General features: G+C 34.9%; 1 protein-coding gene across 1 annotated transcript in view; it reads left to right on the top strand.

Moving 5' to 3' along the window:
* The window catches only part of DHX36 (DEAH-box helicase 36), a 47,665-nt gene that overhangs the window by 6,487 nt on the left and 18,860 nt on the right, over positions 1–22,318 (top strand). The window contains exons 2-13 of the mRNA XM_024769065.1: positions 4,680–4,804; positions 5,591–5,822; positions 7,350–7,388; positions 8,768–8,938; positions 10,665–10,744; positions 11,475–11,549; positions 11,695–11,861; positions 13,411–13,492; positions 17,327–17,467; positions 17,746–17,848; positions 18,229–18,316; positions 21,055–21,110. Of these exons, the coding sequence (XP_024624833.1) occupies positions 4,680–4,804; positions 5,591–5,822; positions 7,350–7,388; positions 8,768–8,938; positions 10,665–10,744; positions 11,475–11,549; positions 11,695–11,861; positions 13,411–13,492; positions 17,327–17,467; positions 17,746–17,848; positions 18,229–18,316; positions 21,055–21,110 (1,359 nt within the window). The remainder of the gene's footprint in view (positions 1–4,679; positions 4,805–5,590; positions 5,823–7,349; positions 7,389–8,767; positions 8,939–10,664; positions 10,745–11,474; positions 11,550–11,694; positions 11,862–13,410; positions 13,493–17,326; positions 17,468–17,745; positions 17,849–18,228; positions 18,317–21,054; positions 21,111–22,318) is intronic.

Below are 22,318 nucleotides of genomic sequence, written 5' to 3'. Positions count from 1 at the left end.
CTCCCTCCGACCCTCCCTGTCCCACCCCTCTAGGTGGTCACAAAGCACCCAGCTGATCTCTCTGTGCTGTGCGGCTGCTTCCCACTAGCTAGCTATTTTACATTTGGTACTATATATAAGTCCATGCCACTCTCTCACTTCATCCCAGCTTACCCTTCCCCCTCCCCATGTCCTCAAGTCCGTTGTGTACATCTGTGTCTTTATTCCTGTCCTGTCCCTAGGTTCTTCAGAACCATTTTTTTCCTTTAGATTCCATATATATGTGTTAGCATACGGTATTTGTTTTTCTCTTTCTGACTTACTTCACTCTGTATGACAGACTCTAGGTCCATCCACCTCACTACAAATAACTCAATTTCATTTCTTTTTATGTCTGAGTAATATTCTATCGTATATAGGTGCCACATCTTCTTTATCCATTCATCTGTCTGTGGACGTTTAGATTGCTTCCATGTCCTGGCTATTTTCTTTCTCAAGATTGCTGTGGCTATTTGGGGTCTTTTGTGTTTCCATACAAATTGTGAAATATTTATTCTAGTTCTGTGAAAAATGCCATTGTTAGTTTGATAGGGATTGCATTGAATCTGTAGATTGCTTTGGGTAGTATAGTCATTTTCACAATGTTTATTCTTCCAGTCAGAGAACACAGTGTATCTCTCTTATCTGTTTGTATTTAATTTCTTTTGTCAGTGTCTTATAGTTTTCTTCATATAGGTCTTTTGTCTCCTTAGGTAGGTTTATTCCTAGGTATTTTATTCTTTTTGTTGCAATGGTAAATGGGAGTGTTCCCTTAATTTCACTTTCAGATTTTTCATCATTAGTGCATATTGGTTTATCAGTTGTGTTTATCTTCTCAAAGAACCAGCTTTTAGTTTTATTGATCTTTGCTATTGTTTCCTTCATTTCTTTTTCATTTATTTCTGATCTAATCTTTATGATTTCTTTCCTTCTGCTGACTTTGGGGGTTTTTTGTTCTTTTTTCTCTAATTGCTTTAGATATAAGTTAGGTAATTTATATAAATAGAGATGTTTCTTGTTTCTTAAGTTTGGATTGTATTGCTGTAAACTTCCCTCTTAGAACTGCTTTTGTGGCATCCTGTAGGTTTTGGGTCATTGTGTTTTCATTGTCATTTGTTTGTAGGTATTTTTTGATTTCCTCCTTGATTTCTTCAGTGATCTCTTGGTTGTTAAGTAGTGTATTGTTTACTCTCCATGTGTTTGTATTTTATACAGATTTTTTCCTGTAATTGATATGTAGTCTCATAGCATTGTGGTCAGAAAAAATACTTGATACGGTTTCAATTTTCTAAATTTACCGAGGCTTGATTTGTGACCCATGATATGATCTATCCTGGAGAATGTTCCATGAGCACTTGAGAAGAAAGTGTATTCTGTTGTTTTTTGGATGGAATGTCTGTTGAAAGTGTATTCTGTTGTTTTTTGGATGGAATGTCCTATACATATCAATTAAGTCCATCTTGTTTAATGTATCATCTTGTTTAATGTATCATTTAAAGCTTGTGTTTCCTTATTTATTTTCATTTTGGATGATCTGTGCATTAGTGAAGTCCCCTTCTGTGATTGTGTTACTGTCGATTTCTCCTTTTATGTCTGTTAGCGTTTGCCTTAGGTATTGAGGTGCTCCTATGTTGGGTGCATAAATATTTACAATTGTTATATTTTCTTCTTGGATTGATCCCATGATCATTATGTAGTGTCCATCTTTGTCTCTTGTAATAGTCTTTATTTTAAAGTCTATTTTGTCTGATATGAGAACTGCTACTCCAGCTTTCTTTTGATTTCCATTTGCATGGAAAATGTTTTTCCATCCCCTCACTTTCAGTCTGTATGTTGCTAGGTCTGAAGTGGGTCTCTTGTAGACAGCATATATACAGGTCTTGTTTTTGTATCCTTTCAGCCAGTCTGTGTCTTTTGGTTGGAGTGTTTAATCCATTTACATTTAAGGTAATAATTGACATGTATGTTCCTATTACCATTTTCTTAATTGTTTTGGGTTTCTTATTGTAGGTCTTTTCCTTCTCCTGTGTTTCCTGCCTCGAGAAGTTCCTCTAGCATTTGTTGTGGAGCTGGTTTGGTGGTACTGAATTCTCTTAGCTTGTCTGTAAAGGTTTTAATTTCTCCGTAGAATCTGAATGAGATACTTGCTGGGTAGAGAAATCTTGGTTGTAGGTTTTTCCCTTTCATCACTTTAAATATGTCCTGCCACTCCCTTCTGGCCTGCAGAGTTTCTGTTGAAATAATCAGCTGTTAACCTTATGGGGATTCCCTTGTATGTTATTTTTTGCTTTTCTCTTGCTGCTTTTAATATTTTTTCTTTGAATTTAATTTTTGATAGTTTGATTAATATGTGTCTTGGCATGTTTCTCCTTGGATTTATCCTGTGTAGGACTTTCTGTGCTTCCTGGACTTGATTGTCTATTTCCTTTCCCATATTAAGGAAGTTTTCAACTATAATCTCTTCAAATATTTTCTCAGTCCCTTTCTTTTTCTCTTCTTCTGGGACCTCTATAATTCAAATGTTGGTGAGTTTAATGTTGTCGCAGAGGTCTCTGGGACTGTCCTCAGTTCTTTTCATTCTTTTTTCTTTATTCTGCTCTGCAGTAGTTATTTCCACCATTTTATGTTACAGGTCACTAATCCATTTTTCTGCCTCAGTTATTCTACTGTGGATTCCTTCTAGAGAGTTTTTAATTTCATTTATTGTGTTGTTCATCGTTTGTTTGCGCTTTAGTTCTTCCGGGTCCTTGTTAAACGTTTCTTGTATTTTCTTTGTTCTATTTCCAAGATTTTGTATCATCTTTACTCTCATTACTCTGAACTCTTTTTCAGGTAGAGTATTTCCTCTTCATTTGTTTGGTCTGGTGGGTTTTTACCTTGCTCCTTCATCTGCTGTGTGTTTCTCTGTCTTCTCGTTTTGCCTAACTTACTGTGTTCGGGGTCTCCTATTCACAGGCTCGTAGTTCCTGTTGTTTTTGGTGTCTGTCCCCAGTGGCTGCGGTTGGTTCAGTGGGTTGTGTAGGCTTCCTGGTGGAGGTGCCTAGTGCCTGTGTTCTGGTGAATGAGGCTGGATCTTGTCTTTCTGGTGGCAGGTCCATGTCCGGTGGTGTGTTTTGGGGTGTCTGTTACCTCTTTATGATTTTAGGCAGCCTCTCTGCCAATGGGTGGGTTTGTGTTCCTGTCTTGCTAGTTGTTTGGCATAGGGTGTCCAGCACTGTAGCTTGCTGGTCGTTGGGTGGAGCGGGGTCATAGAGTTGAGATGGAGATCTCTGGGAGAGCTTTTGCTGTTTGATATTACATGAAGCTGGGAGGTCTCTAGTGGACCAGTGTCTTGAACTTGGCTCTCCCACCTCAGGCACAGGCCTCACACCTGGCTGGAGCACCAAAACCCTGTCAGCCACACGGGTGTTGAAAAAAAGTCCTTTTGTATCATATTGATCTGTTTTTCTCTTTCTGACTTACAATTTTGGGCTTTTGTGTCTGTCAGTAAATCGGTTTTGCTGCAGTTTGTAATTTCCTAATGCTTTCTTATCAGCTGGAGTTTTGCTGTATTGGACTTTTTAAGTGTATGAGCATAATGATGCTTTCAGTAAATCCTTTAATAATTTATCAGCAGAAGTCTTACGGAATTCCCTGGAGATCTCGGTGTATTCTTGTGTGTGTTTTACTTCTTTAAAGAGAAAAATGGTTTAACACAAAAGTTATATATGCTCATTCAAAAAGCTAGATACATCCATGCATTTGATAGACTTCTCAGGGGTATGTACTATGTGCCAGAATTATATCTTGAAGAAATACTGCAAAAGGCATAGAATATGAAAAGAGAATAACTGTTTTAAAAATTAATACTAGTGAAAGCAAGATCCCGTTGCACGTGTTTTCTGCATCTGGCTTTTTTCATTCAATAACTTGGCCATCTTTCCTGTCTGCCCACCTGGGGGAAAAAAATCTAAGCACTCTTCTTTTTTACTTACTGTGTTTACTTATAATTCAGCTAATCATAATTTGCAATTATAAAAGGGCAGTCTTTAAAAGTTCTTATTCTTACTGTGTACAGTGTACCTCATATTTTCTCTTCCATGTATTCTATACTAAGAAAACAATCTAACTCATATTTTCTCTGGTGTCTGTTTTTAAGTAAATCTCATTCTCTGAGGTAACTGCATCGTTGGGAATATTATTTTCATGAGCACTGATCATTTTATTTATCCCCTCTGAGCTCAGCCCTCTTACTTCCTAATTTACTCCTCCTCATAATGTAAGAGATTTAAATGCTCTTAAAATGCTCGTTGCAACCAAAATAGTATTTGCAGTTTTTAACTTTTTACCAGAACATTTGGGTTTTAATAAATTTAATTGTATCTTTTAAAATTTAAGATAAGGAAAAGATTGTAACAATTAGTATTATGCAAGGGTAGGAAGTAAGGGAACCAAAGTTTTAATAAGTGACGTAAATATGATTTCTTTGCCAGTAATAGTAAAGCTAATTTTATAGACATATAGTAGAAAAGGGTCTAGAGAGCAAGTGTGGGGTGACTTTAACTTTATTTTATATATGTTTGTTGGACGCATGTTACTTTGCCTTTATTGTTTTAGTCATCAAATAATTTTGCACATGCTTTCTCACCCTGATGAGGATGCTTTTTCTTTGCACAAAATAGAGAGCTGTGGTACATATGGATGAACGTCGAGAAGAACAAATTGTGCAGCTGCTGCATTCTGTGCAGGCTAAGAATGATAAAGATTCGGAAGCACAGATATCCTGGTTTGCTCCTGAAGATCACAGGTAAAACAAAAAGTATTCTTTTAAAGATGAACAAAGAGTGACACTTCTTTCAGAGCACTGGCCGGAAAAAAAAGATAATAAAAATAACATCTTTAGGCTCTTCTATAAGTGAAATTTAGCCTCAAAGTAATCTTTTTTCTTATGTAGATTGAGCAAATTTGGTGAAATATTTAAAAATTTAGGTGGCATATTTATTCCCACAGGAGATCTAAATGGTAGGAATTGTCTATATAGGATGTTGATGAAGTTTTTACTTAGTTCTTCCTACCCATCATCTTTGTATTTCCGGAATTTTCTTGTGGAGGAGATCTGTGAGAAGTTAAATTGCTACTGTTTTAGGAAAATCATAGGAACTGTATCATCAGGGGCAAATTAGAAGTAGTTTCTCTGGGACTGTGTAATGTAGCATCCCACTTATAGCTCAGAAAGGGTGGCAGGAAAATGAAGTTGTGAAATAAAACATGGCTCAGAAAACTTGATAAGGTGTTTTGATGTGCTTATGTTCACTGTGAGTCTTTGCAATGGAGGAATTACTATTGGGTGGATTTTTATTTTCTTAACTACCACAAGGAATAACCTGTCTGGCAGTGTCTTATTTGTAGGGCGGAAAAAAAATTGAGTTCATTATAAGAATCTTAAATATTTTCAAATTGCTCTACTAAGAGAAAAGAATAAAGGCTTTTGATTTTGATGACTTTGAAATCATTAAACAACATATATTATTTTGTTTCAGGGCTTGAGTGGCTCTTCATTCAATCTTTATCATTTTTTATTTTGTCAAAATAGATATGGGACTGATGCTCCTGCTGAGAACAAACCAAACTCAGTAAAGAAAGTTGAGGATCAGGAAAAAAAATTGATAAATCAAGAAAAGAGGCCATTTAGAATCAGGGACAAATATATTGACCGCGATTCTGAATATCTCTTGCAAGAAAATGAACCAGATGTAACTTTAGACCAACAATTATTGGAAGATTTACAAAAGAAAAAAACTGACCTTCGGTATATTGAAATGCAGGTAATGGAAAGCAAGATGGGGAAAAAATTTTTACTTGTCATCTCTTCTGACACTTGATAAAAATGTATTTATGGTTAGAGGTAGTTGCCTGATATAAATCAGTGAGATTGCTCAACAAGCCATCCTCTGGGAATTTTTTTCCCCCTTATAGTACAGAAAAGTAGTGGGAATGGAATTACACATAAGTAGCCTATCTCATCTACAATAGTTTATATGGTGACGAGAAGAAATATCTGAGAAATGGTAGTGCAGATGAAAAAAAATCACACTTAAGTTTAACATTTCTAGGCCATTTTAGTGAGATGTCATAAGAGACAAGGGTGGTTAGAATTGTAAAGTTTTTTCTTTTAGAACATCTAATCCAACTCTTTCGTTTTACAGATGTTAAATTCCTCAAAAGTTATATGATGTGCTTACGTTCACCAACACTTTAAAGACAGAGGTGTCTTTAAATTCTGAAATTCTCCTGAGTTTTTCCAGTATTTTCTTTTCCTGCTAGACAAGATATTTTACAGTCCTTTCCTGTTAGAACATAAAATTGAATGCTTTATGGATATTCTAGAAAGAGATGTAATAAAACGTTCACTTTTTTTTTAAAAGAAAATACTGAGGCAATTCTGAGGGCTATGTCTTGAATATGCAAATATGTACTGCCATTTTTGAGAAAGGCAGATTATTACATCTCCTGTAGGAAAGAAAGGATCTATTGACTCTCACTGCAGGTTGGATATCCTCATTAGAACAGATCAGCTGAGGTTATCCAGGACCAAATTGTGTAGCTGTTTGATGCCTTTTGAGTGAAAATATGATTTGGGGACAGGAGTTTTCAAGATGTATTAATTCAGAATATTTTAGTTGTCTTATAGCCTTAGGAACAAGAAGAGTTAGCTACTGTCTCTGTTTGTTTTGTATGGAGGACAGAACTCAAATATTATTGAAGATGAGTAATTGATCTAGTTCAGAGAAAGTTAGAAGAAATGTGCAAAACAAAAACAGTGGGTGGTCTTCCTTTTGGTCAGGCACTGTTGTAAAAGCTTCACATGTACTACGTCATTTGAACCTCTCAACAGCCCTGTACAAGAGATTACGCATGTCTGTTACAGAGGAGGAAAAAGAATCTTAGGTTAAGTGACGTATCTATGGTTGCACAGCTCGTAACAAAACCAAGTCTAAAATTTAGGTGTGTTTAAGAGCCCAACTTTTTAATCCTTGGTAATATGCCATATTTTTCTTTCAGTTATAAATTTTTTTAAACATTATTTTTCCACTTTTTAGATGCCTGTCATTCTCCTGTGTTTACCAAAGACTAAATAAGACATTCCCTGTTCTCAGACAGCTTATAATCTCATTGCTAAGTTCATTAGTTCTTTTTTATAAAAATTCTTTGTCTTGACACCTCACATAAGCTGTGAGGTAATACTTTTGCACTCTTAACATATGTATCTATGATATATTCTGTTTACCAGGATTATAATTTGATTACATTTCTTTTGTAAAAAAATTTAAAACTTTTTTTTTTAATTTCAGCATTTCAGGGAAAAGCTGCCTTCATATGGAATGCAAAAGGTAAAATAAATATACACTAATTTGATTTGCAAAATGTTTAAATACATTTTTTTAAAGCTCTATATCAAGAAGAAATATAAATTAATGAACCTTTCCCTAAAGGATATTCTTGGAAGTTCATTTTATTCCTTTGAATTGTTGAAGGACTTAAAAAAAAAACAAACCCAGTTCTGAAACAATTTTCCTGAAGTTTTCTCATATGTCCATGAGTTTAAAAATAGAATTTTCACTTGTAAGTTGCTTTGGATAAATAACCCTTGCTCTTAATTTGAGATCAAATATTTTAATTAAAATTGGGGCACTGCTGAAAATACAGTACTTTAATTAACTTACTATGTTTCCTCATACAATCATCCTGTGTAGAATAATATAGTCTCCTATCCTTCTTTGACTTCCTAACCTTCCTTTATTTTTCTTTCCTTTTTATAGCACTTACTACCACCTGACATGTGTATCTTCCCCTCCTAGCAGTGTTAAGTTCTTGAGGACAGAGTCTATTTTGTTCACTATGTACCTCTTGACTCAGAACAGTGCCTAACATTCTATAGACCCCCAGTAAATATTTGTTGAATGAATGAATCACATTCTACTTCTCAGTACTTGCCACCTGTAATTTCAGTGTCGAAACTTGGAACTTGTTCTGATATATATGAGGTGGTAGAATAGATAAGAAATTTTTAAATGGTGGGTTTTCATGTTAGATTGTTTCATAGATAAAGATACCTCATGACACCCCTTTGAAGTAGTGGGATGGTTTTGTTAGTATGGTGAATATTACTTTAAAAATACTCGTGTTTATCTAAACCTTATAAGAAAGAAGATCTTTCCCAAGTAGGCAGTTTTCTAGATATCTGAATTTTAGTCGTTTGATTTAGGTATTTAAAACTTGTCTTTATTTTAATTATTTGAAAGGGAGTCGTCTTAAATTATACTCTTCCTTGTTCTTGAAAACAGTATACAAAACTTGTCCTGCAGACAAAGCCATATTTATGATTTATGATATAAATCCTTAATGTTCCTAGTAGTTTTTTAGGTATCAGGGGATTTACCTAGTACTCAGTAGCCCCACATGTCACCATTCTTTTTAATTTATGTTAATTCTTATGTATGGTTTTATAACCTGTCTCTTCTTGTTCTTGTCAGTGTGTTTTTCATTAACAGAGCCATGGCTCTGTTCTTTTTATAATTTGGTGCTTCTTATCTCTTGAAAACTGGTAGATCCAGATATCCAAACTGCCAGCATTGCATATAACAGAATTTTAGAAGTATTAATATGCTTGTTAAAAACAATTACCTTCAGTTTGGTAGGATTTTGGTAACTATCTTTTCAGACTTAGTCAACATGTGATGTTCTTCACTTATTTTCCCTTTTGAAATAGGAATTGGTAAATATGATCGATAACCATCAGGTAACAGTAGTAAGTGGTGAAACTGGTTGTGGAAAAACCACTCAAGTTACTCAGTTCATTTTGGATAACTACATTGAAAGAGGAAAAGGATCTGCATGCAGGATAGTTTGTACTCAGCCAAGAAGAATTAGTGCCATTTCAGTAAGTAATCTTTCACTTTTTAAAATTCCCCACTTTGTTTTCTGTTCTCCTATGTAGTCCTGCTAGAACTTACTGATTTTGAAGGTTGGGGTGATTTTTTATTAGGTTTAAGATATGTTGCTATAAAAGCAAAATTTGGTTAACAAGTATTTGGTAGTAAAGCCCAAAAAATTAACCTCTCTCTCTGTTAGTGATAATAGATGTTTAGGAGTCAAGATAAATTAAAAATCCAGACAATTTTCAGTATAAAAGTAAAAGAACAAAAAATTGATAATGTTTATAGAATTGATTAGGAGCTTCAAATAATCTGCATCATTAGATGCTTTACATTTTACTCCCTGATTCATTCAATACTGTTTTCGGCACTCTCTGATTGTTTTTTTCAGTATATAAGTACACTGAGTGGTGGTAGCTGTATTTCTGACGTTTTAATGCAATTCAGTAAGAGGGAATTTATCGTAAAAAAATAAGGCATTGTTTCAGGTTTATCATTAAGCAGGTATAAGTACATGTTTATTACAAATAACATTTTTTGTGTTTAGTTAGATGACCTAGTTAAATATATGAGTTATATGTTCTTTAAAAATGTTCGGGGTTTCTTACAACATTCATTGTATATAGTACATTTATTTCAGTGTTATGGAATTCTGTGTGTAAATTTAAATTATGAAGATTTATGGTTGTATTTGGTTTTATGATAGTACTATTTATTACATCTCTAAGTCATTTAATACAGAATCTGGTCAGGAACTGCATTACCAATTATAGCATTGTTTTGTAGGAGCTACTATATACGTTTTAAACTATGGTTTCTAAGAGATACTATTTTAAAAAAAGTAAAGTAGCAGTCTTTATGGGAGGACGATATTCCTAGAAATGGCATAGGTTCATAGAATGGTGAAAAGTAAGCCATTTTTGTCATAACACTGTTATATAGCCTAACTTAAGTTAAAAATCTAATCTTATCATTTTCACTAATATATGAGTGTATATATTGACAGTAAGGAGAAATGCAAATTAGGTTATTTCTTTGCTTATTTTTCTAAGATCTGTTGGTATTTGAATGGGCAGTTTAATCAGTAGCAGAAAGTGAAGTAATGGTCCAAGTCAGTTTATATGGGATAGAATGATTGAAAACTTTTCCTTCTGAAGTATTATTTCTCAAAAACTAATCATGTCATTTTCTATTTCTAACCTCATAGATCACTGTTCTGTCACTAGATGACTGGTGGTTACTTTTAGTTCTACAAATCAGTGTTGGATTATAAGATTTCATCTGTCTAGAGCTTATCTTTGGCAGCCATAACTTTAAGAACATAACCAAGAACTAGAAGTTAAGCCTACCAATCTCTACGAAAAAGAAACAAATGAAAAATAGTATCAACGTATGTTTACCCTCAAATTATATACAAGTTTTACAAGTTTAGATTACGATTTCCAACTTTTTTTTAAAAAGACAAAGGTAGAGAGGATTTATAGAAAGTTGCTTTGAAAATAGTTATGAGGGAGAATTTCAGAGGAAATGAGAAGTAAACATAAGAAGCAGGTAGTCTTCAGCTCTTAAGGGACACAGTTTTAGATACCTCAGATTTTAATATCTGTTTCTATTTTTTTAATTCTGAAAATCTAATGGATAGTGTTTCAGCAACCAGATTTTCATAGGCATTCACGATATTTACTGTAAAGGAGATGTTTTCTTTGTAACTGTACTTTATTTTAATTAAAGGTTGCAGAGAGAGTGGCTGCAGAAAGGGCAGAATCTTGTGGCAATGGTAATAGTACCGGATACCAAATTCGTCTCCAGAGGTAAAGAATGTTCACTTGTTTACAGGTAGATTTTAGTGAAACTTTGAAATTAGAGATCCAAAAGAAAGATCTTTCCCCTATTTTTATGCTGATTATTGCTATTAGAATTAAAGTAACTGCAACATATGAGGCTTGCAACCCACAAAATCATTTTTTTAACCCAAATTCAGATTTGGATTGCCATTTTAAGATGTCTTTTACATTATGGAATGATTAGAAAGATAACATTTTTCCTGGTTATATGTTAGTAGACCATCACTCACTCTGAAAAGGAGTTGACCTCCTGTATATTTTGATACCACCTGCAGCCACTGACTGACTGAATTTAGTTTTGTGTCTTTAACCCCCTATCCCATTCCACTGTATTTCTTTAGTCCTTCTCTGCAGGTCAAGATTCCATTTACCTTTTTAAATGAATTGATTTTCTAATCACTGAACAGAAGTTTAGTTCTCTAAATATTTGGTCTTTTTCTGAATGGTAGCACTTTTGCTTTTAAAAAGAAATCATTAACGTTGTATCATAACAGAAATAATGTATAATGAACTTGAAGCTAGTATGTCTCATTACTGTATCATTGTAAGGGTTCCAGTAACTAAAATTTAAGTATGAAGTTTTTCATTAAAACTGAAAAAAAATTTTTAATTGAAGATATTCTTTTAAACTTTTGTAGTACTTAAGTAATTTATTAGTAAAGAAAACCAAGAATTAACTCATGTCTTTCATTCACAGTCGGTTGCCAAGGAAACAGGGTTCTATCTTATATTGTACGACAGGAATTATCCTTCAGTGGCTTCAGTCAGACCCGTGAGTATGTTTCAACTCAGGACATTTAGTTAAATGTTATCAGAAGATGTAATTAGGAAACTGGATTTTATTAATTTATGTAAAAGTAAAATGATTCTGTTTTTGAATTTTGTGCCGAGTAACGAACTTTACACTTCTGCTTTAGGCATTTGTCCAGTGTTAGTCATATCGTGCTTGATGAAATCCATGAGAGAAATCTACAGTCAGATGTTTTAATGACTGTTGTTAAAGATCTTCTCAATTATCGACCTGACCTGAAAATAGTTTTGATGAGTGCAACATTGAATGCTGAGAAATTTTCAGAATATTTTGGTGAGTAAAATTTATGGTTGTTACTTTAGAAAGTTATCACAAAGCCATTGAATTTAGAAACAGTTTTTTAAAGAAAACTAATATAGTGCTAGGTACAGAGTAGTCAAAATAAATGTTTAGCAGTTCATTTTATTTGAATATTCATCTACCCTCTAGTCTCACAGAGAATTGGGCCTGTTTTTTAAAAATGTGGCATCATCTCTGTTCTTATAGTGAAGACATGTAGCCTTTTGGTGCTTCCACCAGATAATTAAGGTGACATCAATGAAGTCAAAGCACAGATTTGAAGAATTTTATAAACTTTTTTTGTGATTCTTCTGTGGCTTTTATGTAATATCACAGGCTAGGGTGGCAGTTTGCTAATAACAGTAATAACTAGCAACCACTGTGGAATACCTTCAATGTGCCAGGTAGTGTATTTGGCATGTCTTCATCAGTCCTCATAATACCTTGTGAAGTAGGTGCTATTCTTATTTTTACAGATGAGGAAACAGCCTCAGAGTAGTTAAGTAGCTTACCCAAGGTTGCATATTTAACAGAGACTCAAGATGATTTGAAACTAAATTTGAGGGAATTCCCTGGCAGTCCAGCCGTTAGGACTCAGTGCTTTCACTTCTGGGGCCCGGGTTCAGTCCCTGGTCAGGGAACTAAGATCCCACAAGCTGCACAGAGTGGCCAAAATATAAAAAAAGAAACTAAATTTGACTAGCTGCAGAGTACATTCTTTTAAAATTATGCCTTACTGTCTCTCCTGCTTAAATTGTTGGAGCAAGGAGAAAACGGAATTAAAATGGAATAGAACTATAATGTGTTTATATTCAGCCCGGTTGACCCTCAAAGCCTTGTGAGATTAGTTGAGCATATTATACTTTGTCTTTGTCTCTGTCTCAGTCCTTTTTGACGAGAAATCCAGAACTAACTTTGAGTAAACTTACGCAAGTCAGAGGCAGAGTTTGGTGCCACCTCAGATACTTTGATATGTGTCTACAGTGCTGGCCTTCGTTTACAGTGTATATGGTTTATTTTGTTCGATACAAAAAACCTAAATAGCATTTAATAACAATACTAAGACTTATTTTTTCACTAATGATTCTAAAATAGTAAGCAACAGTTTAATATTTGGTCAGGTCTTACTTTAACTACGTTTCTTCTTTCCATAATTCTGGATACCACAGGGGTTACGTTTCTTATGTAGATTTCACTAAAACTTAGGTTCTCATGGCACTATCTTGGCTAATGACGAAGAGAAGTAGACTTAATAGGTCTTGAATCCAACTTAAAATACTCTGTTTTTTGGTATTCTGGGTTACTTTGTAGAACTGTGAGATGTGTGTACAGTTTGGCAACAGTAAATCAGTACTGAGTGAACACTAGACTGCTGATTTTATTAAATTAGATATGGAAAAATAAGGTAGAGCTGTAAAAGTGTCAGGACCACTTTCTGAAGTTAAAACTAATGGAGTCATTGTCCTATTTACAGTCTGTTGAGTTGTTTTTGGGTTTTTTTTGAACATTCAAGTACAGATTTATGTTTTATCTACCATGATAGGTAACTGTCCAATGATACATATACCTGGTTTTACTTTTCCGGTTGTGGAGTATCTTTTGGAAGATATAATTGAAAAAACAAGGTAAGTAAATATTAGGAACTAAAAGAGATTAAAAATACTAACATGTCACCATTTTGTCAAACTTTAGTCTCAGAAACTCACCCTTAAAACTGTTTCGAACTCATCTCTAAAACATTGTTTTTCCTTAAATCAGGGATTCCCAAACTTGGTTGCACATTAAAATGACCTGGAGCTTTTTAAAACCCACATTCACACTTCATACCATAATTATATTACAGAGTCTAGGCTGGTAGCCAAGTGTCAGTGTTGTTTAAGGACCCCTGGGCAGTAAAGTTTGGGAACCTCTGTCTTTAGCGCTGAACCTCTCTTCTGGTTCTCCTACCTGGTATTCATTCTCTTTTGCTGGCTTCTATTCCCCACCCTTTAAATATGATTTCCCCCTAGAGTTCTCACTTATACTTTTCTCAGCCTTTTATTTCACTGTTAAATCTTTTTTCCATGACCATAGTTCCAAATTTTCAGAACTATTTTCCAGTAGCTTGCAGAACTACAGCTTCAGAACTGAAGCTCTTCCTGAATTCTAAACGTGTTATCTAACTCTATACTCAACAGCATTGCAGTACCACAGATTTCTTGAACCCCACATTTTTCAAACAGAAATCATGATCTTACATTTGATTCCCGCCATGCTTCCACCAAAAAATTAAAGCAGTCTGTGTTGCTTAGTATGCCTTATTATAATGGTTATTCCTATTATCCTCCACCCAGTTGTCTAAGCTGTAAATCAAAAGAGCTGGTGTTTATCAAGCAGTTATATACCAGGATATGTTAACTGCTTTACATGCTCAGTAACCAAACTACTCTAAGTCATTCTATATGCCATCCCACTCTGCCCCTCAAAAACCCGGAGAGCTTTCTCCTTGAACATACCTTCTCATTTTTATTTCTTCTACTTAAGGTCCTTATTATCTCTCCTGTGTTAATATAATAGTTCCTCTCTTGGCACTGTGGTCTTCACTCTTACAACTGCTGCCATCTATTTTCCAAACAAATCTGGTCATGTGAGCTTTCTCCCCCAGGGCATGCCCCTTGAGATTTCTTTTTGAAAACTGATTGAGGAACCTTTATTGGTATGTCATGGCCTGTAGCAGAGCTCCTCAGCTGGTAGGCCCAAGTTATTGATCCCCTCCGCACTGGTCATTAGCTGCTAGAAGGCTTCTCGAGGAGCTGTACAAAATTATGTTAGTATTCCTTGATGAGGAAGGGCTGGGAAAGCACAGCCCCGTAGGATCAGGTTCCAGTTCCTTAGCCTGTCACCCCAAGGCTCTTTTACAGTCTGGCCCTGTCCTCTCTTTCTAGCCTCATGCATCCCATGGTCTGCGCATCCTAAATGCACTATTCTCTAGTCTGCCATCTTGTGCCCTTTCATGACTTTATGCTTTGTTACGTGCTATTTCCTCCTTTTAGAGCTACGTTTGCCACCTTCTTCATCTTTTCATCTATAAACTGTTATGTAAGAACAAATTCCAGCTTCATTGCCCATTAAGCCTTCTCTGATGCCTCTCACAGAGTGAGTTACCTTCTCAACAAGACTCCCAGAGCACTTCTGTCATATCTCTTGTAACACTTATTGCCATGTAATGTATCTTTTTATATTTGCCTCTTGCACTAGATTTCAAATTTTCAAGGTCGAGGATTTTGTCCTGTTCATCTTTGTGACTAGTGCATAGCATAGTGCCTGGCCTGTAGTAAACATCTGAAAAATATATGGACAGATGTAGAAACATTTGTGCTGAGATTTTTTTTCAAGATTCCACAGCTTACTTGTTAAAGGAGAAAATTAGGAAGTGATAGTGGGAAGGTGAGAACAAAGATCCTGCTGCATATTTCACATGGAGAAGTCAGCTTTTGAGTGGACTTTATTTAACAGATATTTTTTAAACTTGATGGCTTGCACTGTGCACTAAGATCTGAGCATAAAACAAGTGAAAGACTCATTACACACCCTCAGAACTTATATCTAGATAGGGAGACATACAAGCTATTACTCTAAGGTGTGATTGACCTGTTCCGGGGAAGTGAGAGTACATTGGAAATGAGTTTATAAAGCAGGTATAGGCTGGATAAGTCAGGAAAGTAGTGAAATCAGTGTAGCAAAGAGGGAAGTGTGTATGTCAGGGAGGAACATATAAAAGTGAAAGTGTATGTTGGTCTTCCATGCTCTGGTTTTATCATCAATGCTTATACATTTTTATGCTCTCCCTCCTCAATTCCACTTTCTACCATGTGTCCCATTTCCTACCATAGCACATTTACCAGTTGTTTTCTAAGATAATAATAGGCAACAGCTTGACAATAAAAGCAAAGTTCCAGGGATCAGTAATCTAAAATTACATAAAGATGGATTGCTTTCTTAAGGTCCCCATAAGGCAGGGAATGTACAAGGAATGGTAGCGAAGGGGAGTCTCTTGAAGCAAAAGGATGGTATCTGTGCACTTGTCATTCTTTAGCCAGCCTAAGAGGGGAGGTGAAGTAGGGTGGTCATTGGATAGAAGTTTTCAGCAGAGGCCCCCAGCTGTTCCTTTCCCAGAAGAAGAGCTGCACTACAGGGAAGTAGGGAAGAAAGTAGGTGAGGTGTTACAGAGGGTTGTGATTGGGTTCTTGGGGAGGGGGGTTAAAGGTTACCTCGGTTTTTGGAATTGCTGGGAAGGGAGCCAACTGTGGGTCCATCCTGCTGACTAGACTAATCTCTGTCTCAGGTTGTCCTACCTCACGTTGGTGCCTCTATATGTATCGAAGACTTAGGGGAATCCTGGGTCACAGGTACTGAATAGGGAAGGGGATTGATTAATACTTTTGGGGTGTCTGCTATGTGTCAGGCACTGTGCTTTATCACTTTTTTTTTTTTTAATTCTCATACAATACTGTTAAAAGAGTATTAGTCTCTCAAATAAGGAAACTAAAGACCAGAGGTTTATACCTTGCCCAAGGTCACACAGCTAGTCAATGGCAGAGCAAGGACATCAGTCCCATTCTGTCTGACTCACGAAGCCCATGCTCCAAATCCTCCATTCCATCTGGATGCTCTCCTCCAGGTGAACTCTGAGGGGCTTTGGGGTTAAAGTGTAGGTTCATTTTTCTTTGTCCCTCTCTACTCCCATGCCTCTGAGAACCCACTTATGGTAGGTGACATTCTTGGGCAGATGTGCCCTCTGCTTTTAGCAGTCACTGCAGCATGGTGGAATCAAAGCATAGCATTGGACTGACACGTAAGAGATTGGAATGCTGATTCTCGCTCTGCTGTTACTATGTCTGTGAGACTGAGCAGAACTAAGTAGTTCTCAAGCATGGGTCTGTAGATCTCTACACTGTCTGAATCTCCTGGGGCACTAATTAAAATTCCTGGATTAGCAGACCCCAGCCAGACCTACTGAATCCAAATCAAAATATAGGATTTAGGAGTCTGTTTTACAAACTCCCCAGGGGATTCTTATGTGCACTCAGGTTTGGAAACCTCCTATATTCAAAATCTGAGTCTTCTAGGCAATCATTAACTTATTTTAGACTTACATTAATGTTAACTTTTGATTTAAAAGCAAATTCAAACTTAAAGATGGAAGTTACTCTAGTTATTTTTAAATTTTTATTGCTGAAGATGATCTAGAAGTTTATATATATACTGTGATAGAGAAGAATGATTTTTATCTAAAATGTCATTTTATATGTTAATACTTGGCAGTAAATTTATGTTTAACTAGCATTCACTAGAAAGGATAGTGAAGATGTTCTTTAAAGTTTCTTTTTAAAATCCTAAATGTAAAATAGAGATATTGAATATTAGCTAAAACCAGAGTTTCAAAAAAGTGAAGCTATTTAAGAATGTTTTTATTTTAGATATGTTCCAGAACAAAAAGAACACAGATCCCAGTTTAAGAGGGGTTTCATGCAAGGGCATGTAAATAGACAAGAAAAAGAAGAAAAAGAAGCAATCTATAAAGAACGCTGGCCAGGTTATGTAAGGGAATTGCGAAAAAGGTAAGTCTGTTTTGTTTGAAAGTGAACACGGTGGCTAAATGACTAAAACAAAAAGCAGAATTGTCTTGATTTCGTACGCATTTAAGGATAGCATTGTAAGTCTCATTCTAGCTGAATACTGTACTGATTTGACTTGTAAACACTATCATAATCCCAGTAATTCTTTCCTATTTATTATGTTTTCCCATTTACAGATTGAGTTAATTATAAGATTTTATAGCAAGTTAAACTTCAGGAAACTATCAAGTATTTCATGGCTTTCTATTTGACTTTGATAGGTATTCTCCAAGCACTATAGATGTTATAGGAATGATGGATGATGATAAAGTTGATCTGAATTTGATTGCTGCCCTTATTCGATACATTGTTTTGGAAGAAGAGGTTAGTTTTGTTTTTAAGTTTCAAAATTGAAATACAATTTCAATTTTATTTTTGTATCAAGGCCATGAAAAAAATTTTTCTTAAATGCTGTAAAAAAAAATAATAACCTATGGAAGAAATGGCTTTTGACACCAGAAATAGGAATTTCATAATACCAAAGATTTAGGCATTTGACCAGTTTGAAGAAAAGACTAAACAAGTGAAATGTCTGGATTATAAATCCAATTTTTAAAAAGTGAACTTATGTTCTTTAGTTATAATTGGTAACTAAAGTTATCTTGAGCTAGTATAATTTTAATGAAGACTTAATTGTGCACAGAATTGTACTTAGTGTATTTTGTTATGTGATCCTTTGTAATGGTTCTTTCTCCTCCATATAGGATGGTGCAATATTGGTCTTTCTACCAGGTTGGGACAATATCAGTACTTTACATGATCTCTTGATGTCACAAGTGATGTTTAAATCAGGTATTATAGAAATGCATTTTATTGTAATTCCAAGAGTGGTACTTGAATCATATGTAGCCTGGTTATTTTCTTTCATTTGAGCTTGGTGGTCTTAGTCCAGGTTGGGTTTTTTCAAAAGTTGGATCGATCTTTTTTCTTTTTTTTTTCTTGGAAGTTCTATGTCAGAGATGAAGATGGTAGGTATGTAGTGAAGTTCCTTATTTAGTGTTATGGTGAGACTATTCTTCCTCTCTTCCTAAATTTGCCTAATAAAATTGAGTTCATAAAGTTAAGATGTTGGCTTTGAAGTTTTTGTTTTTCACTCACTTCTGCATTTAGTTGGGCAGAAAAGAAGCTTGAATTTATCCGTTAGTCCACTATTTCTCAGCTGCCTATACAGCAGAGTCACCCATGGCACTTCTTTAAAATGCAGATACCCACATCCCAAAATATTAGAATGTGACCTGAACATCTGAATTTAAAAAAAAAAAAAAAGTCCTTAGGTGATTCTGATTGTTTAACAGCATGTTTTTAGAGATATAACCTCTTACATCTTAGAGAAATGCATGGGAACATTTTTCTCCTATGAAATTCAGTTAAAGCTTTTTCAGGAGTCGTCATTAACTTTAGCAAAGCAAATTCTATTTAGTATTTTATAGTTCTGAATATACTTCCTAACCTTACTCTGTTGAAGTGCTTTTGATACATTTTATTTTTACAGAACACTAAAAAATATTTTGATCTAATTTTATTGGCTAAAATATTTTTTATTCTTTGTTAAATCCCATCATGGTAATGCCCTCAAGGATTCTCTATAATTAAAATTATTTGTAATTATTAATAATTTAAAATTTATTAATAATTTAAAATTATTTATAATTAGAATTATTCTCTAGCCAGAAAAATATTTTTATCTGATCACCATGAGTCCTCTCTAATGAAATACTGCTTTCTCTTCTCCTTGTCATTGATAATCTTTCTCTATAGAAAAAGTATAGCCGTGATTGAACTATACAACTGAATTATTTTTTTAAACAATTGGATTACTTTTTTGGCTGAACCTTCCAATTTTGGCCTCTCCTTCCCCCATCATAAACACTATTGTATGATCTACTTTTCGTTTTAAAGAGTATGGGTGTGTATATATTTTTCTAGAAGAATGCAGGGAAGATCATTTTGGGGGGAGTGGGGAAAGGGTGTAACATACATTATTATAATTGACTTGATTAACTTTCTAATTGAATTATTCTCAAGGATGGAGGTATTTATACTTCCACCACCAGCTTAATTTCTTTTAAAGGAAATCTTTCAAAAATTTAACATACCTAATCTTTAACATCATCTGATAATTGTCTATAATCAGATTTTCCCGTTTTTTTCCCCTAAAGTGTCTTTCACAGCTAGCTTGCTCAGACTATAGAAAAAGTCAAACTGATAGATTGTTTACTGTAGTTCTAGAACATCACTCCCATCCTCTCCTTACTTTACCCATAGTGGAAAAGACTAGGTCTGCAACATTCTGGAACTGTCTGAATCTTTACGGTATCATTTCATTTGATCCTCTCTTACCTCTGTTCCCTTGCAAACTGGAAGTTATATCTGAAGGCTTGGTTCAATTCGAGTTAAGTATTTAGAGTTGATGTATTTCATATTGTGTCACAGAGACAAGTAATTAAGAGCATTCTTTTTTAGCAATAACAATTGTTTGACAGCATTTTACTGCTTTTTAAGTTCAGAGGGGTCATAGAGAGTCTATGGGGGAGCACCATGTCTCCTTTGAATAACAACAGTTCTTTATCTGGGGGAAATACAGCTATCTAGGGGTCATTTGAGCACTCTTGCTAGAGATGTAAGTCAGGTTGCACTTTGGTAACTATATCTAACTGAAATTTACCCTTGCTTCCTTAACATTCTCTCCTTCCCATTACCGTATTACATCAAACTTTCTGTTTATTGGCTAATAATCATGAATGGGCTTGAGCAACTTCATTTTGAAAGTTAAAACTTCTTATATTCCTAACAATTTTTTTTTAATATGGGTCACTTTTGGAATGTATTACATTTAACCAGTGCTATTCAATTATTTTTAAGTAGGACATGGAAATTTAGTAAGTAATTGGCTTTAAAAATTTAAATATTCTTTGTATGATTAAAGTAGGATTACCCAAAGTCTACAGACATATTCATCCATATTAAGCAAAACCTTTGGTCTTCAGTTAGTGGTGGGAATGGAGTTAATGATATTTTAGTATAATTTGAAAAGAGAGCTTCTAACTTTTTTAAGCATTCTTTAGGAATTTAGAATTAAAAAAATATTAACAACATAAAAAGAATCAAGTTGGTCTGATTATCAGGTGGCTTAGCATCTGAATTCATTGTTCCATATATATATATTTTAATAAATTTATTTATTCGCTGCGTTGGGTCTTCGTGTTGCGCGTGGGCTTTCTCTAGTTGCGGTATGCAGGCTTCTCGTTGCGGTGGCTTCTCTTGTTGCAGAGCACAGGCTCTAGGTGCGAAGGCTTCAGTAGTTGTGGCTCACAGGCTCTAGAGCGCAGGCTCAGTAGTTGTGGTGCACGGGCTTAGTTGCTCCACGGCATGTGGGATCTTCCCGGACCAGGGCTCAAACCCATGTCCCCTGCATTGGCAGGCGGATTCTTAACCACTGCGCCACCAGGGAAGTCCCTGTTCCATATTTTTTTGATGGAGCTTTTCTGCAAGTATTTGTCTTAAAGTTTAATTTTCTTTTTAATTTTCAGACAGGTTTCTTATTATACCCTTACATTCACTGATGCCTACAGTTAACCAGACACAGGTATGTTGTTAAATTTATCTTTCAAACTGCAGCAGGCTTTAAGGACTGCTTATTGTAGGTTTTATTTTCTTTTATTTTTTAATGCACATTTTCAAATAGTAATCCATATAAAAAAATACTTCTTTGAGAACCTTTGCAAATAAGTCTTCAGGGAATGATTGCACAAAAAGTTGAATAAGAGAGGCTAATCCACAAATCAAATTAGTTTTGTCGGCATTAGGGAAACGTTTAAAGATTGGTTTTACCAAGAACTTGTTTGGGTTTCCTGAATAAAAGAAAAAGGTATGTGAATACCAATAAAAATAGCTCAACCTAGAAATTAATAATTGACATGTACAGCTTGATATTTGAAATTTTGATTTAACAGAATTAGTACATTTGCAGGCATGAGATTTCAATAATGTATTATTATGGTTTTGGATGTTTTGGCTGTGTCAGATGCAGGGATTTCTCTAGTTAGAATGAACACTGCTTTCTCAAAGGCAAGGTGATTTTCTATTGTTTGCAGTTCCTGGTAGAATGAGATGGATCCATTTTTCCACTCTTTGTAAGAAAATATCATGACATTTTTTATTGAGAGCTTTTTAATATCCTTTCTGCTGGTACCTTAGTCCTGAGTAAGGCTCAGCCAGCTGGATTAGATACAGAGTGCATACCTGAGGGAAGAGAAGAGGAAAGAAAGAGAACTTTTGATTCCAAAGATTGGACAAAATTGTATCCAGTGTGGAGGTACTGCCATCTCTGACACCCTCACCATAAATTATTTATTCCTTTCTTAGAGAATATGTGACTAGACTGGCAAACAACATTTTCTTTATTGATTATCATTTTTATAAACGAGGGGATAAGTTTATGCATTTTTTTGCTTTTCACCCAAGGTGGTACTTGCCATCATGACATTGTAGGATTCGCTATGTGAAGGGGATTTTTTTTAAAAATCCAGTCAAAAAGCTAGTATACGGTGGCACAGCCAGCTGACATTCATTCTGATGATTGGGCATCTGCCTGGTTGGTTGGTGATCTTACCTTTATACTTTTGGGTAATTCGTAATTCTTATCTTTAAACTTCTGTCCCTCTTCCTTAAAAGTTTGTACAATAAGACGTTTATACTCTCCAGCATTTGTTAAAAAACAAATTTTAAATTATCATATTTAAATATTAGTAATTTATATACTACTTAAATATCTATAAATTCAAATTATCTCTA

The sequence above is a fragment of the Neophocaena asiaeorientalis genome, unplaced genomic scaffold (assembly GCF_003031525.2).
Source record: "Neophocaena asiaeorientalis asiaeorientalis breed wild unplaced genomic scaffold, Neophocaena_asiaeorientalis_V1.1 scaffold118, whole genome shotgun sequence".
NCBI lineage: Eukaryota > Metazoa > Chordata > Mammalia > Artiodactyla > Phocoenidae > Neophocaena > Neophocaena asiaeorientalis.
Note: the sequence above shows the minus strand (reverse complement) of the source record. Positions and strands in the feature narration are given on the sequence as shown.